The 21,095-nt window shown below is 39.2% G+C and overlaps 1 protein-coding gene across 1 annotated transcript in view; it reads right to left on the minus strand.

Moving 5' to 3' along the window:
* Window positions 1-364: 364 nt before the first annotated feature.
* PTGES2 (prostaglandin E synthase 2) overlaps window positions 365-21,095 on the minus strand; it is a 488,316-nt gene continuing 467,585 nt past the window's right edge. The window contains exon 9 of the mRNA XM_044058142.1: window positions 365-438. Within this exon, the coding sequence (XP_043914077.1) occupies window positions 365-438 (74 nt within the window). The remainder of the gene's footprint in view (window positions 439-21,095) is intronic.

Consider the following 21,095-nt stretch of genomic DNA (forward strand, 5'->3'; position numbering starts at 1 on the left):
CCATAAAATCCACAGGGGTCTCTCAGAGACAACCAAAGACTGACTTTTCTAATAATTTCCCTGTAAACTTGACAGAGTTAAATTAAGTAGAGATTTTCTAAAGGGTAGTGTTGGAAAAAAGCCATCACTGGTAGTTATGTAGTTAGCACTTGATTTTTACAAGATCTGACTCTACAGTTAGCAAATCATTAATGATCACATTTTCATATCTAAGCTTTCTGTTTGCAAAATCTCTCATCTCCATAGGAAGTGGCAGAGTTGTTAAAACATGGGTGTACTAAAGCATGTATCTGTTTGAAATCAGTTTTCCATCCAGGACTGTAATACATTTTACAAAAAAATACTGTACAACTTTTATACTGCTTTACACATTTTCCGATGTTGCTACAAGTTTTACTAAAATAAGTAAAGGTTTCATACAGCTTTTACATTTCACATCTGAAAACAATAATTTTTACATCAGTTTAGCAATGCTTTTTACAGTGACTGTGCCCAATGTTAATTTCTATGATACATGCTAATCAAGGATTCTGATAAATTATCTAGATAAATAAAGCAAGTTTTCATCACTCCTTGTGTACATACAGCTTTGTTGGCTTGCATTTTGGAATATCTCTAGTCCCAGAAGAGGTTCAACTGAAACAGCTGAAGTACTGGAAGAAGCAGTTAACATAACTGATGATCTACTAAGCAGGAGTAAGATTTGTGCCTTATTAGGTTGCAAGACAGACTTGAAACTGAATAGAGCTGAATGTCACATTTTTGTATCTACTTTTAAATATACTATTTGGCTCCACCCAAAAACTTAAAAATCACCAAAGTCACTCAGCATCACCACTCTCTTGCTGTCCAACAGAAACAATCAACACTTACATCGATGGCTAAACCAAGCACTGACATTCATTACCCATATAGAAAAAATGAGGGCAAAAGCTACCTCACTTCTCTTCAGGGCCAGGAATATACCATCTTACCTATAAAATCAGCCTGGGCATCGATAGGCATAGTCTTTCTGGCCCATCTTGAATATGGGCTACTCATACCCATAACAGCCACAGCCTCTAAGAAAAACTAAACCCTACAGACTATCAAAAACAAAATCTGTCACTTCATCACTAACTTGACCTCTAATGAGTGTCACTGCTTCACCCTCAAAAAAGCCAAATGGCTCCCAATGAAGCACAGAGTAAACTTGCTACTAGGCTCACTCCTCTTCAAACTTCTCCAAGCAAACTCATTCCCCCAACTATCTGCCAAACTCCATACTATTATTATTTATTTTTATTAATTTTATTTTACATTTGATTACCTGGGAAGTCCGACTGGACACAAGTCCTTTTTCAGTAGAGGCCTGGGAAGAAAAGCTCCACGATTATGATCAATAGTTGTTACAATAAGTGAAAACATTCATAACAAGCAATACTATGAACAAAAATTGTTACAATATTGAAGAAACTGAAAAACATACACCGAAGCAAATATATACAGTTTTACAATTTACAGAAAAACATCATGAACAAGAGGCTTTTGCCAGCATACAAGTGTTGATGGTAATAATAGAAAGTTTTCAGGTAAGGGAAAGATCCTAGATACTGGAGATGTAAGAAGGATAGTCAATCTTGCATATCATAGATCTGAGAACTTTGGCACTTACACTGCATTACCTAGGTCAGGGAAACTGAAAAGCTCTGCATGTTTCTGGGACCAGTTCTGACCGTACCCTTTGTGCAGGCATGTGGGACATGCCTCTTCATGTGACATATCCTTATGTCTAGTATTGACTGCACTATGTCACTGTGAGTCGAGTGACTGGTGAAATGATGCCATACTGTGATCAGCTAGTGAGCTGCTGTATGAGGGTGTGTGTGTGTTGGTCCTATCCCAAGACCTGATAGCACCTTCTAACAGGTTGCTACACATCAAGAGATATAGACTAGGAACATCCTTGTTCCCTCTCAAGCTGTGAAACTACCACAGGCTCCATCTGCACACGCAAATTAACTAAATGTTGGCCTTCTGATCACTACCAAGCAACAGGCAACAACTAGCCCCGTAAGGATGCCAACCCTCTCCCTTAGAGGCAAACAAGCACATTCCTCATGTCATGTCAACCCCCCCCCCCCACACACACACACACACACACAAAACCACCACTAGCTTCTTGAACACAGATTTGCTATTTTATGATATAGTGCAAAACAAATGATTTAGAAGACAAAAATATAAAAGGATATTGTTTAATAAATGAAGTTTGGCAACAAACCAAGTTGTCTCAGGACATCTTCATGAGGGGTTAGATGGATGTTAGTGGGTGTTAAGTGAGTTGGGGAAGAGAAAGGGTTAAGTGGAGGCAGGGAGGATTCGGAGGAAATGAGATAAGGGTAGGTTGGGGCTTAGGAGGTTTATACAAGTGTAGCTGGGTAAGCAATCACATTTTGGCGTGAACTTACTACCTGCAAGCTTACGACCTGTAGGTATTATGGTGGACAGGTAGGCCTTGGATAATGCTAGGGTATGTGGTAATTTATTTATTTTTCTGTTTTGTTTTTGTATGTGGTACAGTATAGACACGGTGTACTTAAGGTTTTGAGGTGATTTAAGGGTTGTGTTAGGTTCTGGGATTGTTAACTTTGCATTTAGTCAGTAGTATTTGGATTTGCATTGGGCCAGTACTACTCCCATTTTAATGGTCACGGTTTTGTTGGTGGTGGGGGTGCATGTGAGGATGGTTAATTGCTGCTGATCAGCAGTCATTGAAAGGATGTTGTGGTTGGTTAGAGTTTTCTTTTCCCTGTTGGTCAGATGTGGTCATGGAGATTCGTTTGTTGGAATGTGTGTGATCCTGGCCATGTGGAGCTTGATTCCACTCACTGGAGCAGTCATGATTGTGGTAAGGTTTTTGCGGGTTTTTGTTGGGTGTGCTTGTTGTGGGTTCAGTTGACTTGCTTGGGGGAGATACGGCGATGAAGGACATGTCTGGCTGCTGAAAGTTTGTGTGTGTGCTGGAAGGGGTACGAGGTGCAGCATATATGGTAGGCATCATACCAGTAACTGCACTGAGTTTATGGAAGGTGATTTATAGTTAATTTTTTATTTTATTTTTTTGTCAGGAGGGAGTTTAGGCATTTCATACTGGTAGGGCTGGTTTTGAGGGGGGACGCTTGGTGGCTGTGGTTGATGGAGCTTGGACTGGTGCGTCTCTTGTGAGTGCATGTTTTCACTGGGGATGGGGTGGGGTTTCCCTTCGATTTGCGTGGTGGTGTCCGGCACATTGCATTGGGAAAATTAGTAGCCCAGGAAAATGGGGCCGGTTCGATGGTGCCTTGTGGGGAAGCTTGTGATGTTGTGGAGTTTGCTGTTCTAGTGTTGTGGCTGGTTTCCGAAGGGGTTTTTCAGTCACAGGGGTGGTTTGGGAGTTGGCTGTGGAGTCACCACAGCAAGGGAAATAACAAATCATGCCACTATTTCTCCTCCTGGCTTGACTGAAGACATCACCTACAAGTGCAACCTTTCAATGTCTTCAGATTAAAACCCCTCAAACAAATGAGTTCTGAAAATACTGTCTGAGGGCGTCAAAGGAGCAGCTTGACTTAAATATGTTTAAAAAAAAAGTTTATACTAAAAAATAAATAAATAGCAATATAAAAAAAAATACAAGTGCAATGTTACAGACTGCTTAGTGCAATTATCTGATTTTAGTTCTGCTTCAAGTAAAATGCTATTAATATGGTTACAATGTTACTGTAAAATCTGCATATATGCTGGTCACAGGACAATGCATTACTAATGAAGCAGAGTCTTTTTCTGGGAATATGTCTTGGTCTTCATCGTGTGACCTTCAATCATTATGGGTTGTATACTTGAAGAGGCGATGTGAAAGTTTGAGCTGATGGAGAGAAGCCTGCAGCAAGTTTCAGTGCAACAGTTGAATTGAGGGACTTGTGCATTGATTGGTAACCATGGCAAATTTAAGTGATTCTTGTGATTTGATATGTGGAGCATCATTTTGTGGTGGGTCTGAGGGTTAAACAAATTCAGGTACTGAAACTGTTGTAATGTACAAACATGATATACATATTGGTCAAAGGGGTGCTTTCTTGGTAAAAATTTCGAGTGGCACGTGAGAGGGTAAATACACATGGCTTCCATTGCAACATCAGAAATTGCCTGTTTTGGGTGTGGGCAGTGCCTTCTCACAGTGTCTGGTGTTGTGGCATGTGCAGGTCCTCAGGGCAGACAGGGGGCTGGCAGCATTCACTGCAGGGGAGTGTATGTGTCTGTTGCTCTGCCTCGCCATGTGATGTTTTGCAGGATGGCGGTGGGGCCGCTTGCCATGCTGAGTTGGTGCATAGCTCTGCTGTGGGTTCTCTTGGATTGCTGTGGTGTACGGTTTATGAGTGGAGCAGAAGTCCAGTTGCTCAGGGTTTTGCTGTATGTGCGAGTGTGGCGCAGTGGATGTCATGCCTTTGACCGTGCAGATTTCACAGATGGTACAGTTTTTGCCTCATATTTCAGTACAGTTGATCTCCATATAGAAAAGAAGGAAAAATGTATATATGGTACTTCAGACTTCTCTGTGTGGTTGAAGTGGAGCCTTGACTGTTGTATTCAGTGCTGTAGGAGGAGTAGTGGCTGTTTATGCAGAGTCATGGAGGATTGTTCTGTGCCTGGTGCTTCTGCCTATATGATCCACTTCATATAATGCTTTCATTGTTGGTCACCCTTATGGCCATGGGGCGTGGACTGTTTGTGATTGCATTCTGCCTTTTGGATTGTTGCCATCTCTTGTTCCAGAGGGTATAGCTGTTTTAAGATTCTGTTTGGTATCCGTAGTTTGGCTTCACGTTTTTTCTTCTCACATTGGGATTGCAGTAGTTAGCGGTCATGGCAGTTCATCAACTTACCTCTTGTCTTTGGTGCTGAGCTCTGCACTTCAGGGAATTTTAGGCAGATTGTATGAAACATCATTGATAATCTTACAGTAGTGACAAGGTAAATTAATTGCCTGATAGGGTGTGCCATGATAAAAGACAGGGGGGTTCATTTCGTTATAGTGACCTTCTCCACAGCGTTTGAACTGGGGCTGATATTGGGGTAATGTTTACTACCTCATCTATTTATTTATTTATTTATTGATCGATTTATTTAATTGCATGGTTCTATCTAGGTGATGACTGTATTTCTGATTTTTGGGTTCTTGTTTGGCAGTCCTTGGGGAAGGATTGGAAGTCATTGGGTAGTGTTGTTGAGACACGTGAAATGGTTGCTGAACTTGATGAAATACCTTTGAATTGTTGAGTGTTTAGAAGGTGTTTTGGGACATTTTCTTTCTGGTCTTGCTGTTTTAGCTAATGAGGTTGCAAGGTGTCGAAACGATCCTGCAGGGACAGAATGGGGGACGGTATTGGGTGGAACAGTGTGCAGTCTTTTCCTTTGTTCACATGGGGTGCATTAATTCAGAGTTAGCTTTTATAGGGTTTTAAGTGTGTTTGGGATGGTATGCCAGGACAGGAAGTGCGAACAGTGGAAAGTCTCTAAGTAAATTGGTAGGAAGGGTATTCCAGCATGCATAAGAACACGACTATCACTATTGCTAGTGGCGTAAGCTACAGTTGCAAAAAAAAAAACTTGAAGTTTTATGAAGGGAAAACAGGTTGTCACTGTGGGTAGAGCATATTATTGTGCCGTAATTCAACATAGTATGGGGGTTATCTTGTGGTGTAGTTCAGGTCTTATTTAGTGGTTCAGGGCCTGCACTGTTTGCCTTTTCGTGGGCTGTTGGGTCTTTGAAATAAGGATGTATTTGCACATCCGTGGTGAGGTTTGTAGTTTTCAGCTTTACAGTTATTTTTCAATAAGGGCAGAGATGCGGTTTTCTGGCAAATTAGTGGCAACTCTTTAAAGACTCGGTGAGAAAATAGACTTTTTGGTTTCAGACTTAATACCACTCAGAAAGTTCATGCCAGTGTAAACCTGTTATTTTTGTATATTACATCTCAACCATACAGATTAGCAAATTGGATGTGGTATGGTTGCTAATTTTATAGTAATGTGTCCTGTGCATACATCTTAACTGTCCAGATTTTGCAGCATGTCTAGATGTTACTTCATAATTCCATTCTTGTCCACAACAACAGCGTGTGTTTCTGGCAGATTACTGGGATGATCTGAGGTGGGGAAGAGTGGAGTGGACATCAGTCGGTGACCTGAAGGAAGTGGGTCACAGGTGGAAGTGCAGGTACTGGTGGCTGTCTTCACTGATAGAAAGGGGCACAAAGGTTTTCAAGTGGGGGAGTGCAAAGTAAGTATCAGTGGTTGGTCCGTTGGAAGTTGAGGGCTGGATGTGTAGGCAGTTGGAGTTGTGAATTTATTTTGGGCAGTTGGGGAATTTGAGCTTGCTAGCTTACAGTATCTGTCTTACTGAGATGGCTGACCTGTTAAGTGTCAGGCTTGAGTGGGCTTTCATGTTATACATTGGGTTAATTTGAATTGCTCCATGGGTGCAATAACACTCCCATGGGAGAGTGGGATTCCCCTTCAGGTGGAAACAAGGGATGGCGGTTCTGTTGGACAAGTGGGATGTATTTGAGAACAGTACAGCTGCATGGGTGACCCTGAAGGAAAACTTGGGGGGGGGGTGTTGAATATTTGAACTTTAAGCTATGAATCTATGCAATTTTGTATGAGGTAGGCTCTTGATGGAGACTAAGGTTGTCACATCTTGTGTGTCAAGTGGATTTACAGTTTTCTTTGTTTTGCAGATTGCAATGGGATCACGAATGGCGGAAGTGCAGAATGGCAGCAGTTAGTGGATAAATCGACGGCCGGCATGAAGGAGGTCGGTTGCAGTGGAAGTCACAGTTGGAACAGTGGGGTATATTGAGGGTGAGAGGGCAGTGCCACAGACAGTAATGCTAAGTGGCAGGAATAATGTAAAATTGCAAGGTAATGGATTTTGCTGCGGGGTGCTTTGGTGGATGGAGGGGCACAAAATGTGGTCACTGGTAATTCCCCTTGTTGGGTCATTAGGCGAGATAGAGCACTGTGTTCAAGTAGCATGGCTGGGCACGTAGAGTACTTCAAGCTGAGCACAGGCGAGTTTTCAGGAACTAGGTTAAGGGGTGCTAGTTTTCTGCCATTTGGGGTTAGGGCATTAAAGTTTTGGAGTTAGACTATTCCCTACAGTAATTGGGCTAATGTGCAGCCAGAACTGGGTAGTTTGGTGGGCTAACGTGATATGCTACAGTTGACAGGGTTGTGGCTAGTGGCTGAAAGGAAGCAGTCTAAAAGGAATGTACTCTCTTGGAGTGGATCTCCCGGTGGTACAGTGGAGTCATGGGTAATCCTAATTTATTTAGTTTCATTAGGGCATGTTTCAGGGATGGTATGCAGGATTCTAAGGGCTTTACAGATGATGGGTACATCGAATGATGTTTGGCTTAACCCTTCCCGTTATGGGAGGTAGTTGGCTGAACAATTTTGGGTAGAAGGGAGAGGGAACAGCCTGGTCAGACTGGTTGGCGGAGAAGAGGGACAGGCTTGCCCTCTTCTGTTCCCCCTCTGGTGTATGGATGTTCATTTCAAGGAGCTGGGGTGAGGAAAATGAGCAGCTGGAGGAGCTTGCTGAATATATGTGTAAGCTGAGGTAAGGATGCTGCTTATTTGGTGGAAGGTAATTCAATGAATGGTGTATGAAGTGAGATGGGACGCTGCTTCATAAGTAAAGTAAGTGAGCAGAGGTATGGACCCTGCTTACTGAGCAGTGTGAGTAGGTACACTGCCCTGATTAGCATTACAAGGATGGCACTTCGTAAGTAAGTGAGCAGGGGTATGGACATTGCTTACTTGGGGTGGGTGAGTAGGTACACTTCCCTGATTAACATTATAAGGATGTTTATGCTGTGTTTAGAATCAATCATATGTTCAGTTGTAAATAATAAAATTTGTGAACAAGCTATCTTATGGAAGTTTTAATAAAGGTCGTCAAATGTCATTCGGCGTGATGTGTTTATTGAAGGGGACCAGGACAAATGCTCTATTTGCAGCTATATTCATTTATATGATACTGGCTTAATCACCCAGTCCTATCAGATGTACTTTATTTAGATTCTGTGTGGAGGCATGCGTGAATGGGCGTGCCTTCGTTGAAGGTTGTGCGTCAGGGCTGGTAACTCGGCACGTAAAAATCCACTACCAAACATTAGCAGACCGGAGTTCCGCTGTGGTGACCCCTAAATGGGATAAGCCAAAAGACACAACACAACATTAAGAATATCAGATGTACTTTTTTTTTAGTTTATTATTAAGAAAAGATGTCCTTAAGTGCTCGATTGAACAACCTGCCTTATTTCTCTTGACGCAAATTGCAGTCCCTCAGCATGTTACTTCAAAAACAGAAATGCATGTAAACTACACAGTTATACATATCCATACATTTTTTTTCTTATTTGGCTGGTGTACATTTCCACATATACATGTCTTACAGCTCTATTCTAGTGTCAGCACTAGCCATACAGCAAAGTTTATGCAAAACTGGGAACTAGATATCAGTAATATTTTCAATTCCAAAATTAGATGCAGCATGCTGGGAGTGAATGCAGGCTACTGCCAATGCAGTTTGTACCAGCCTAACAACCTGTCAAAAATCAAGACCTTTGTTTTTAAAGGAATTAACTATTAAATAAGAAACTATAGAAAAGATTCATGGAGATGTAAGCAGCTGAACACAGCTAATGAAGTACTGCTTCCCAAAGTGTTTCTAGAGGTGTTATATTAATGTGAAAAGCAAGTGATGTTCTGCAATTTCAATCATCAATTTCAGATTACTGACCTAGTTTTAATGGATGAGTCACAGTGAAAGTAATACACTGAAGAGAACCACATGTAACTGACATACTTCATTATGTTTCCATGCTTGCTTGCAAAACCAAATCTTCACTTTAAAAAAGTAGATTTTATTTGGACTACATTCGTGTACTTCCAAGTCAAATGAAATCAGCATTACAAGTCACATTTCTATCAGCTTGATACTGAAAATGTGCTTTATGCATCCCTTCAGGATTCTTTTTGCATTTTATATTTATATTGGACACAGCAGTCTGAACTTTTTCTTTTACATAACTACTAACAAAGTTTTTAGTTTGAACAGTCATATTTTTTACTGTCCTGAAACAATTTGTTCTGTATATGACTAAATGTTTTTGCTGTATTTTAGTATTTGCCATATCAAAGCACAGATCTACATCCAAAAAACAGTATTATCATCCACAAATATTAGTACTAATTATGACCAGAAACAATACACTGTTGCAAATAGCTGCTGCGGGTAATACTAGATATTATACCAGCCATCATGGACCTTTTTATCTTATGCATAATATATTTGAGATTTCTCCTCTCCTGTTCGCAGTTTTCAGAGACAGTATCTCAAAGTGTAGCCAAGATTTGGATAGCATGTAATGATGCCCTCAATTCAACTGACTATGATTGTCTAGCATGCACTACAGCAAATCATTGCCAAGTGGAAGCAGATATGATACAAAATCAGCACCTCCTAATGAGAGACCATAGGCTCATAGATGTATACTAGACTAATGACCAGGGCCTTTATAAGCCTAGCCATACAACTCAAATGTATCCCATGAGTTATTGTGCCTTAGAAGTTATTTTAATGGGTATAATTTAGTTAGGGCATGATTTAACAGCTTCCTCTGTTCATGTGAGACATAGGTGTCAGAGCAGGGATGAATTTTCCTATTTTCTGTCCACTGGTCCAGCTTGTGCTTGAATAGTGTTAGGGAAAGGCTCTGCATCACATGGATGGAAAAATTATTCCAGAGAATGGAGATTTTCTGAAATACATACCTGTCCCTCCAACATGTCCTATTTAAGTTGCAGGCAATGGTTATATCTTTAGATCTAGTAGTTTTGGTGCTGTTCATTTTATGGGTATGCAAAGGGTCCATCAGAGTGAGATCCAATAATGCCTTGTATGCCAGGCATAAACTGCCTCTCAGCAGCCTGTAGGAACTAGAGTACAGAGATAGGGCTTTGAGGGAATTTGCATAGAACATTGTGTTTATGTCATGTATTGTTTTTGGGAAGAACCTCTATGGACATTCCAGTTGTTGCATGTGTCTGGTGAGGCACATACTGAAGGGGGCATTATATTCAATGATAGGGCGGATGAGGGCTGCGTAGAGTGGCACAATGACTTCCCTGGACTTGCATACCATGTTCTTACTTATACGGTGAGTGACAGAACGATTTTTGAACTTTTACATACATGTTGGTCAAAAGCCAGACTACTGTATCCATGCTTAGAGGTGTTTTATCAATAAGAGTTCCCCTGGGTGGCTGATGTCCCAAAATGTAATATTATGCATTTCTTGGCATTGAGTTTAAAGCCATGGCTTGGCACCAGTCATTTGTGTTAGACCTTCTTGTAAGTTGTTAGCATTTTGCTAGCTTGAAATGATCTGCAGTCTTATTAAGCTAGAGGCCCTTAACATTGGCATCTATTTTTCTGAAGTCAAGGCCAAAGAGGAGCAGACAGAGCACAAAGCCCTGGGGGATTCCACTGGTGGCTGGCCTCTTTGTGGAAGTGGGCTTTTCAATCCTAATTTCCTAGTTCCTGTTTGTGAACCAGATGGGTTTCCAGCAAGTTATAAAAGGGTTTATGCCTAATTCCACAAGTATGTTTACAATGCCCAAATATAGTATTGTATCAAATGCCTTAGCTAGGTCAAGGTACACAGTATGCACCATTTGCCCTCATCCATTGAACTGGTGACCTTCTCAAAAGTCCACCAGGTTCAGTAGACATGATCTGCTTTTGACGAAAATAAACTGGTTTGAGTCCAGTGGCTGAAGGTTTCCTATGTCACTGTTAATCATTTCCATGATCATTTTCGCCATGGCTTTGCATATGCAACTATTCAGACTAATGGGTCTGAAGTTCCCAGAAACCACTGATGGTCGGCCATTGTGCAGAGGGATGGCTGTTGCAATCTTCCATTTATGTAGCATGAAGCCTATGCATAGGCTATGGCCGAATAGTGATATCAGTGGCCCTAATATATCATTTCAAGTAATTTAGGAGGCATCCTGGAATGTTATAGGGGCCCATCAAAACTGTATTCTTGGCCTTAGAGAGCACATCTAAGACCTGCCTCCTACTGACAGTTGGAGGGGTTATGTTAGATGGTATTTCCTGGGGGTGAGAGGGAAGTGATGTTGGAGATGAATTTGTCCTGTATCTGTGTCTGTTCTTTTTTTTTTTTTTGGGGGGGGGGTGTTATCTTTTTTTGGTATTGCACTTAATTTTACCTAGGACTTTTTTTCTCAGCTTGTTTCATTTTGGATTCCACCAGGGTGGTTTGTTTTTTGTTAGTTTTGGGCTTACTTCTGGTAGGCACAGCAGCCTTTATTCAATCATTGACATGGTTGTACAGAGCATCTATGAATAATTCCACAAACTGTTCTGTGTTATTTGGGTTTGGTGGGGCTTGAAATGTTGACAGGTTATCACTTAATAAAAGGTAGCTTGCCTTGGAGTAGTTTCTAACTGTTACAGGGTTTGCTGGGGTTACAGAAGAGATTTTTATTTTGAAGAAGACTGCTTTGTGGGCTGACCTTACCCCACATAACACTGGTGGGGGTGCAACATTCTCCCATATTTGTTTGTACTAGGTCCAATATGCTTATACCTGTAGTAGATGTATAGACCAGCTTGTCCAGAATGCTTCTGTTTACCAAGTCTAGGAGTCTCTGCTTCTACAAATTTGGGGAGGTGCTGAATTCCCAGTTTATACAGGGATTAATGCTCCCTATGAGTATGTTATTTGGTTGAATGCTGAGTGTCTACAATAGGTTTAAGCATGAGCTATGGGTTTCATGGGACATGGAGGATAACCCATAGTGTGAAAGGATATGGCATGGGACTTCATCTATGGTAATTTGGATGGAGAGGGACACCAGTGCACCATCCTGTTTAACCAACCTAGACATGTGCTTTTTATGTAGATTGAGACACCTCCACCTGTAGTCCCCTATCTGTCCATCTGCAAGCTAAATGTGTAGAAGTCACTGAAGCCTCACACTGCCAGGATACTCTCTACAACTTTAAACCATGTCTAACTACACTGATGTCTGCATTTTCCAAGGTGAGGAGAGCTTCTTGTTTAGATTCATGGTACTGAGCAGTAACGCCTCTAGCTTTCCTTTGGTAGAGTTTGCTATGCTGGAAGACTTGTCAGTTTGGCTATATATATATATATATATATATATATATATATAAAGCTCTGTGGATAAGGACAATGTTTTAGCCAATATCAGAGAACCCAGAGGGAATAGGAGCAGACCATCACTGGCAAAGCAATGGGGTTAGTTAACCACATCCTCCCAGGCTGACAAATACTGTATCCCCCCGGAATGACACCAAAAGTTAATCCAATTATTAAAGTCAATTATATTCTGTTCATATTGTGGCACAATCTTTGGTAAAGGTAGTATGCTGCTCAGTGCTAGGCACTCACCAGCCTGTGACAAATACTCAGAGTTCCATAATGTCTCTCTTCATATAGTCTAGGGAGGTATGTCTCAGGTAATTTACACCTGCATGGACTATGCCCGAATCGTACTGGTGCAGTGACTTAAGTGCATACATAACTTGGTGGATCCTAGCCACAGATGAGCGACTGACCATAATTTTCTCCTTGTTCTGTCTGGTGAGTGGGGGGATCAGTATATTGTACAATACAGTCCCCTATGACTAGAAGCCTGGATAGTGTGTTGGCTTGGTAATTGAAGCTCCACTAGATGCAGCTGTATGTGCAGTCTTAGGTGTTGTTTTTGCTGAATGCTGTAAGGTTTACTGAAAATAATTTTTACAAACAAAATGTCTGGGAGGTCGTTAGGGTTTGAGAAGATTGCATTTAAGTGCCTCAGCAGAAGTAGATTCATATTTCAGGTACATGGTGTGTGTTCTTCTGACAACCATATTGTTTTGAGTGTTTGTACGAGAGTTTTGCCTCCAAAGACATTCTATATATACACATCTCTTACGTACCATATTTGTTTCCTTCATGATTAAATGGTTGTCAGTGCACATTAGACAATTGCTACATTGTCCCAATATACCCATATCCATTAAACTGGCTGCAGAGAAATTGGGAAAGTGCATATCTATGGTGTCAAGTCTTTTATTGGGTGAGATAAAGGGGAGTGGTGCATAAGAGGTTAATAGTGGGCTGACAAAGGGTGTTTTTGGGGCTAGAGTCTAGGCTAGAATATAGAATACTAAACTCATGGGGCAATGCTGCTCAATGTGAAAACTAACTGCTCTAGGCTACTGAATGCGCAAAGTAGTTGCTCTACATTCACTGAGTTACTGGTATAGTTTCAGAGGTGGTTTGATTGAGAATATTTGGTTTCCTAGGTATGTGCATCTACAGTATAGAGGGCACTGCTAACCACCACTGCACGATGGACAGTGGTGCACAAATACTCCAAATTTGTACAGGCACTTAAAATATATGAAACTTGATTCTAAGCAATCTGGCCAATAAAATAACTATGCTTACTGCTTTCTCAAGTGTTTCGTAACTCAGATATAGCAGGCTACCATCTACTGTCACTAGATGGACTATTCCAGTCTTCATAATGCAAAAAATATTGCTTGAGAGTACTACACAACCACAAAACTTAAAAAACTACCTGGACAAGGTGATTTCAAGAATTAGGGACCTTTAAAATGATTTGAAATGCAAAAAGAAAAAAATAAAGCAGTGGCACTGTAAAACAGTCAAGTGAAATGCAAAAAATAATAAAATAATCTCTGCCAAGTATGGTATTGCAGGATTAATTCAGGACTTTCTCAGACTGTGGTGAGGTCATTAAGCAGATGGAAGCTTTGGGAAAATAAGCAGAATTCAATTTGTAGCAAGGAAGGGTTACTCAAAAGCAATACTTGTTTGAAGGATGGACACTTATTGTTGTGGAGCTATGGAAAACAATAGATGGGAAAAGTAGTTAAATAGCTTTAGAATTTGAAATATTTCCACTGTTGTAATTCAACAGTCTAAGGCACTAGACTATGCTGGAATTTACTAGTAACAGTTTATGGAAAAAGTGCAGTAATAAATGACTAAACAAGGTTCAAATTTGGTAGTAGCTCTGTCACAAGTGTGAATGAAATAAGACAAAGGCCTCAAACAGTGTTCAAAATACAAACAGCTACCTTTTATAAGTAATTCTACTTATGGAGATAGAACTGTAGTATAGATGATGCTAAGATCTTGCAGTACTTCACAATCTCCCCATAACCGCAAATTAAGCTACAAGACTAAGGTAACAGAATAAACTAAGAAAATGCAAACAGATAACTTTTTTGGCTAACCCATGGAAAAAAGCAGACGAGTACAAAAAAGAATCACCCCAATGGCCACTATAAGTGGAATTTAAAATACTTAAGCAGAACTGAGTTAAAAGTTTTTCTCTTTCCTTTTTGATGAAAAGTTTGTTTCTTACAGTTCACGGCTTTTCACACCTCTCAGGCTTGCATAAAATACTCCTTCCCAGAAAATAGTAGATTTCCCTCCACGGGGGAAAGGGAGGCAAACATCTCAGGTGCATTAGTTTATGTATAGGAGAGTCTTCTTTATGAGTGACGATAAAGGGAATCAGAAGACTGAACACCAGATGGTACAGAAACAGCAGCAGTACTGCAGATGTTCTTCTTCTTTTGGCTTTTTCCAGTTAGGGGTCGCCACAGCAGATTACCTGTCCGCTCATGACTGGCAGTGGAGTTTTATGGTGTCGAGTTGCCAGCCCAGCGCCCAACCTTCCACAGAAGGCACACACACGCACTCATACCTAGGGCCAATTTAGAGTGCCCAATCCACCTACAGCATGTCTTTGGGATGTGGGAGGAAACCGGAGGAAACCCATGTGACCACAGGGAGGATATGCAGACTCTGCACAGAAGGCACCCCAGCCAAGGGTAGAACCAGGGAACCTCTTGCTGTGAGGCGACAACGCTAACCACTGCACCACCGTACTGCAGATGTTAAACCAGATTATTGTAGCAAAGCAAGAGTTCTATCAAAGGATGAAGCTCTCTATTAATCACTCACTTAAAGTCATGAGCTTTGGTTACTGACTAAAAGGATGACAACAAAGACAGAAGTGCCTGAAATAAGGTTGCCTCAAACGGTATATGGGCTCACTTTCCATAAACTAAAAAGCTTGGCAGTCCAGTAGGATATTTGAGTGCAACTTCCATTGCTTTGTGTTGAGATTAGCCAGTTGATGCTCTTGGGCACCTTGTGAGAATGTCTCCTAACCAACTCCCATGGGAGGTATACCAGGTATGGCTTCTGCACGTACACCCTAGGAGCAGACCCAAGACATACTGGAAGGGGTATATTTTTCAACTTGTCAGGAAATCTCACAAGATGAGTTGAATGCTGCTGCTGGGACTAGGAAAGTATGGCCTTCCCTGCTCATCCTTGTATGACTACAACTTTCAATGCGGCTAGTGTTTAAAAAATAAATAAATGACTGCATTGACTAACTTGTTTTCAATAACCCTGGCAAAATTAACTGCACAGATGATGTAATATATGTTAAAATCTCTGTAGTGAGCAGACATTAAAAAGACCGTCTTTACAGGCATGCATTTGTGAAGTTGCAAGCCCTTTGTCTTAAGCTGTTAGTGATAGGAGGATGAGGTTTTGGCAAATTATACCATTTTACTATGAAAAGGAATATATTAGATCTAAATACTATGGATGTATAGGACTGCTGTTATATTAAGAGTTAGTAAATTGTAAGGGGTCATGCTAATGCAGAAAACAAATCTGTCTGTTGATTTACTCTGAAGTAAGATATTTTCATTTACTGTCTCCTTAACCAATATCTAGGTCTCTATGTTGAATCTCCTACTCTGCATATAAGTAATTTCTTGTGGTCTTTCTGGGGGGTTACGTGTGGTTGACTCATGCTTTTATCATCTTTTTGACTGCCTTTTATAAAAGTGTCAAATCCTATGCACTCCATCCTCTGCATCCTATCACTAACAGGTCATAGGGAGGTTGTTGTGCCACGTCTTGTACTCCTCCCTAGTTTAGAAGCATACATATAACAGTATATGTTTCACTCTCTTTCCCATAGCTATTGGAGCACATTTATAATATGCATACAGCTTTAGATGACAGCATCACCACTACAGAGATTTAGCATGGCCTCCATTATAGGTAGTTGCCCAATGTTTGCTCTCAAGTGTTTTCTTCTGACAAATATTCAGCAACATCTGCCTAGTACAGTTACTGTTTTGTTAGCTAGAGTTATGATTTAAAAAAAAAATAACAATGATACCCCCAATGGGGAAAAATAAATGGAATTACAAGTGTTACTTTGAAAAGCGTGCAGCTTCAGAAATACCTCTGAGGCTTTGCTTGAATTGCATAATCTTGATAGTGTGGGATTTACAGAATACTGACTGAAGTCAGAGGGTACTTGGCCAACTTTCAGTGCTTATCAAGTCAGAGACCTGGACTCTGATCAGATTGAGGGGTATTGCTGCTAGTCAAAAAATGTAACCTTGTACTTGTATACACTCAACAAAGCCAACCATAATGAAGATCTGAAGAAAGGCAAATTGTAAATTATAACTGCCTTTCTGTATAAACTATGTTGCATAATTGCAAATGCATTAAACAATACTACTATCACAATAATGCCAAACGTGCAGTGACAAAATATTTTCCTTGTAAACAGTGACAATTTACACTGGCATCCAAATCTGAAGTAAGTAACATACAGGTCACAATGGAAATTCCTTCACACTGTTAATTATTTCTAGATGCTAGAGAGCAAAACATATCACGTTGGACTGGATCTACAAAATTTGCCTGAAATATGTAATTTTGCTGTTGATGATTTTCTGATTTTTAGAGAAAGCTGCATTGTAGTAATTAATTTTTCTGCCAAAGCATAGTGCAGAACCCCTATAACTAAATGCAGACCATGTAAACAAGGATAGTAAATACAGCACTGTGAGATGCTGTAAACAAGTACTGGACGTGCTGAACCAAACAACTGGCAATGCAGCCTTAGATTACTTACTTAACATTATACCTCCATTGCAGAATATATTTTATCCATATAGTTCCAGGTATACAAAGTACATATCAGCATCATAGCTAATTAAAATCCACATATTTTTTTCAAAAGTAGCAAAATGCAGATGGGCTACCAGAAATAAAGCAGTGTAAAACTCTGGACAGCAAAAATATTAAAGTTATATTTATGATGTAAAAGGAAGTTATCTTTTCTGGGTAACAGCATGTACTTCTGTAGAGAGATTAGCAATCTGGTTGTAAAAGAAAATCAAATCAAGATATATCATGGACAATCAAGCAGGACAATATGAAACATCTGACAGAATAGCTGACATATATTTGGTACTTTTTTTCTTCATCTAGAGAAATCAGCACATGAAGATGTATGTCAGACTTATACACTGCAGAGGAAATGTTTGCATCCACTACAGACTTTCACTTAACTGTAACCTCTACATTTACTTAAAACAAATAGTTCAGAAAGATTCCAAATTGTTGGCCTTGATGCCTCAGTCTCTGCACTAAAATTATTTGAGACTGCAACATTTATAAGAGAACCCATAAACACATGAACTACACCCTAGTATCTGCTTTTTCAAGACTCTGTGAAGCTTTAAAGGTTATCCCACTTCCCATGTAAGGCAATAGTCATGCATTCTTTGCTATCACCTTTAGCCAAAACACTGGAGAAGACATTAACTATTAACTGAAAGCAAATATTGTGTCTTTTGGTCTGTTACAGAATTAGTAACATGGCTTCAGAAAAGATCAAAACAACTGATTTTCTGCCCCTCAGGAAGACCTTCATTCGAGCAAACAAATTTGGGAACTTAATGTGGCAATTTTTGTAGACCTTGCAAAGGTATGAGGCCCAGTTAATTGTACAAAACTAATACACAAGTTATTAAACCTGCACTGTAATGGTCCTTAAGTTATCTTGGAAACATATATGTTTCAGTGGTATACAATCACTGCTACTTCCAAGCTCATGCTATAAGCAAAAGTGAGCTGCAAGGCACAAATCTGGGGTAATTTCTTTTTATGATTTTTTCCTGACCTCACTTGCCTTTATGTCTGTACTGCATGCTGCAGAGGTATTCCCAGAAGTTTTGTAATTACATGCCATGTAGCTCCCAACTACCCAAGTGTAGCCCCAAGCCTAGACAGTGGAGTTTTTGGGACAACATACCTTTATAATTCTATATCTAGTTAGCAAACCAGGCATTCTAAAATGTAACAAAAATCTAATCATTTAATAAGATAATAGCCATGGCATATGTGCATTTTATTAATTTTAAATATAGCACATCCACTGCACAAAACAAAAATGAATGCATGGTGTATTTATGACTATATTCTTGGAATATTGACACAGTTATGCAACTAGTTAATGGACACAGGGCAGCATGGTAATCTATCCAAATTGTAAACTACTCATTCTGCATCACCCTCATTTCTAATTATTCTTACCTCTACCTGTATAAAATATTTCTCAGCCTCTTCCCTTGTGTATACACACATATATAAATTTTCTGCAAATTGCCTCTGTTGCAGACTTGCACTTCTGCTCTCTATGACATTTATCATTTTCACTACTTTTACATTGTCTCTAACTACACTAATTGTCCTCCCTATACTGATATATCTTTCTAGTGGCCTTCATAACTTGCACTCTCCTCCCTAATTAAGTACCACCTGCTTGTTATCAAAATCTTTCTCTGCCATACTCCAACTACTACAAGTATCCTTTCATCACACATTTGCTTCAGATTAGTTTTTCTTGCAGATATGCCAAACCTCTTAAGTACAATCCATTAGTATATACTAGTTGATACTAAGCATAATAAGGAATATCAGTGAATAATCACAATCTTTATAGAACGTAAACATCATGTGCTAGAGTGTTGGTTCCATTCAGGCTATTTTACACAAACTATCAAATACTTAAGTCATAATGAACTAATAGTTATGGCCCCACTCAAACACTATTATGTTTACTGCCATCACCAAATGGAGTTATTTAAGGTCATCAAAACACAACAGACTGAAACATGGTTGACTGAACACAAGCCAAAATGAAGACATCTAAGGTCAGAAAAAGCATTTCTGAAGTGGGCAAGACAAGCCCTTACTATCACTATAACCCATGTGCTATTACATTCAAACAGTGAAGTTTCAATACCTTAGAGAAAAGCAGTACATTGCTAGAATATAAGTTAAAATATGTTACTGTGACCTCAGAGTCAGAAAAAAAGTGCAGGGGAGTGACCCAGCTGTGGTGGTGCAGGCATTGTGATGTGCACTTACATGTATCTACACAGCAATGATACTTTGGCAACATATTTAAGGTAAGTTACCAGTAGTTGAATTTGTGTTCCCTGTTACTGCACATCATGCTCAACTCCTTTTCATTCAGTCATCTTGATAATGTGCATGCTTTATGTATACATGTTCAGTGGTGTCAGAATTAAACTTACTTAGCTAGTGAATTTTTGTCATACACTAATTTTGGATCTTTTACATCTGTTCCCTGTAGCCTATGAATTCTTACTGCAAAAAAAAAAGCAGAGAGGAGAGAGAAGTTATCTTTCATGATAGAATATTTTGGTCTTATTGTGAGTCAAAGAAAAATCATAGCTTCAGTATTTAGTTTTCACTACAAATCAAAGGGTTCAGGACTCAGTAGGTGCTTAGGAGAATGAACTGAAACAAAAAGAGTGAAGTACTATGAGTTTGGTAATTTGCAAGATCCACTATGAAGACAACAAACTGCATCAAAAGTTAATCAGGTGAGGGACATACTTTTAAGGGAAGACAACATGGCAGTTTATAAAGCATGTAGAATGACTGTGGCTTCCAACATTAAGCTTAAAACATGACTGAGGAAATGGAGATGCACAAAATAACAGAGGAGAGTGAAACTGTAGGTCAAAATAAAACTCAAAACAAGTAAAATAAGTACACTAAACAACGAAGAGAAAAACCAACAAGTAATTCCAAATGGAATAGAGTCCACTGGCAAGTATATCCAAACGTATCCAAACACTGGGCAGAGAATAAAACAATTTTTCAAATACTTCTTAAGTATCTGATAATTACCTAACAGTTATTATTCACACGAATATATTGTTTTTTATGGGATATTCTTTATGAGATCAATTCTATGTATACATTTTAATGGTTTTAACCATGGGAGAATGTAGTGGTGCCTTCTTTCAAGTATATATTCTAACTGCTTATTTTTTTCATTATTAATTGAATAGAATGTTTTTTAACCTGTTTAGTTTTAACCATTCTTAATTTGTGTAATAGGGTTTTTTTAAATTGCAGTTACACATTTATGACACCTGCTGTAGTTAGTGAATGTTTCAAAACAGCGACTAATTTCTGTTATATATGAACTAGTATATGTCTTATGTCTCTATGTTCAATATGAGGTTGATTATATTTTATTAGAAGTTTTATGATTACATATGATTTTTTTTCTTTGTCTACATGTATTAGGGTATTTCTTAATGTAGTTAATATGCATTTTATTATGTGTTATGCCTCTTGCACGTTATTTGCATTTGCACGTGTCTTAGTTTTATGTCCCTTGGTGGATATATATATATATATATATATATATATATATATATATATATATATATATATATATATATATATATTCGAACACAATTCAGACTTTAAAACTTTAGAACTCGACCACAAAACCACAACCACTGTAAAATAACAAAGGTCTCCAAGTCAAATAATCTTTACGCGTTTCGTCCACCTTTATTACCTGTGAACTTCTTCAGAAAATAAAATACTCATGGTACAACAAGCTTAAATAGTACCAGTACATCCACTCATGACCTACTTAGACCAATCAAATGTGTCTAACTTTCAATATACAATTAAAGCCACATATACAAATGTTAAAGTTAGTGACAACTTATTGTTTCTTAGTTTAACACTTAAAACATTTTT

This window comes from Protopterus annectens, chromosome 16.part0, assembly GCF_019279795.1.
Source record: "Protopterus annectens isolate FY-2018-M chromosome 16.part0, PAN1.0, whole genome shotgun sequence".
Taxonomy (NCBI): Eukaryota; Metazoa; Chordata; order Ceratodontiformes; family Protopteridae; genus Protopterus; species Protopterus annectens.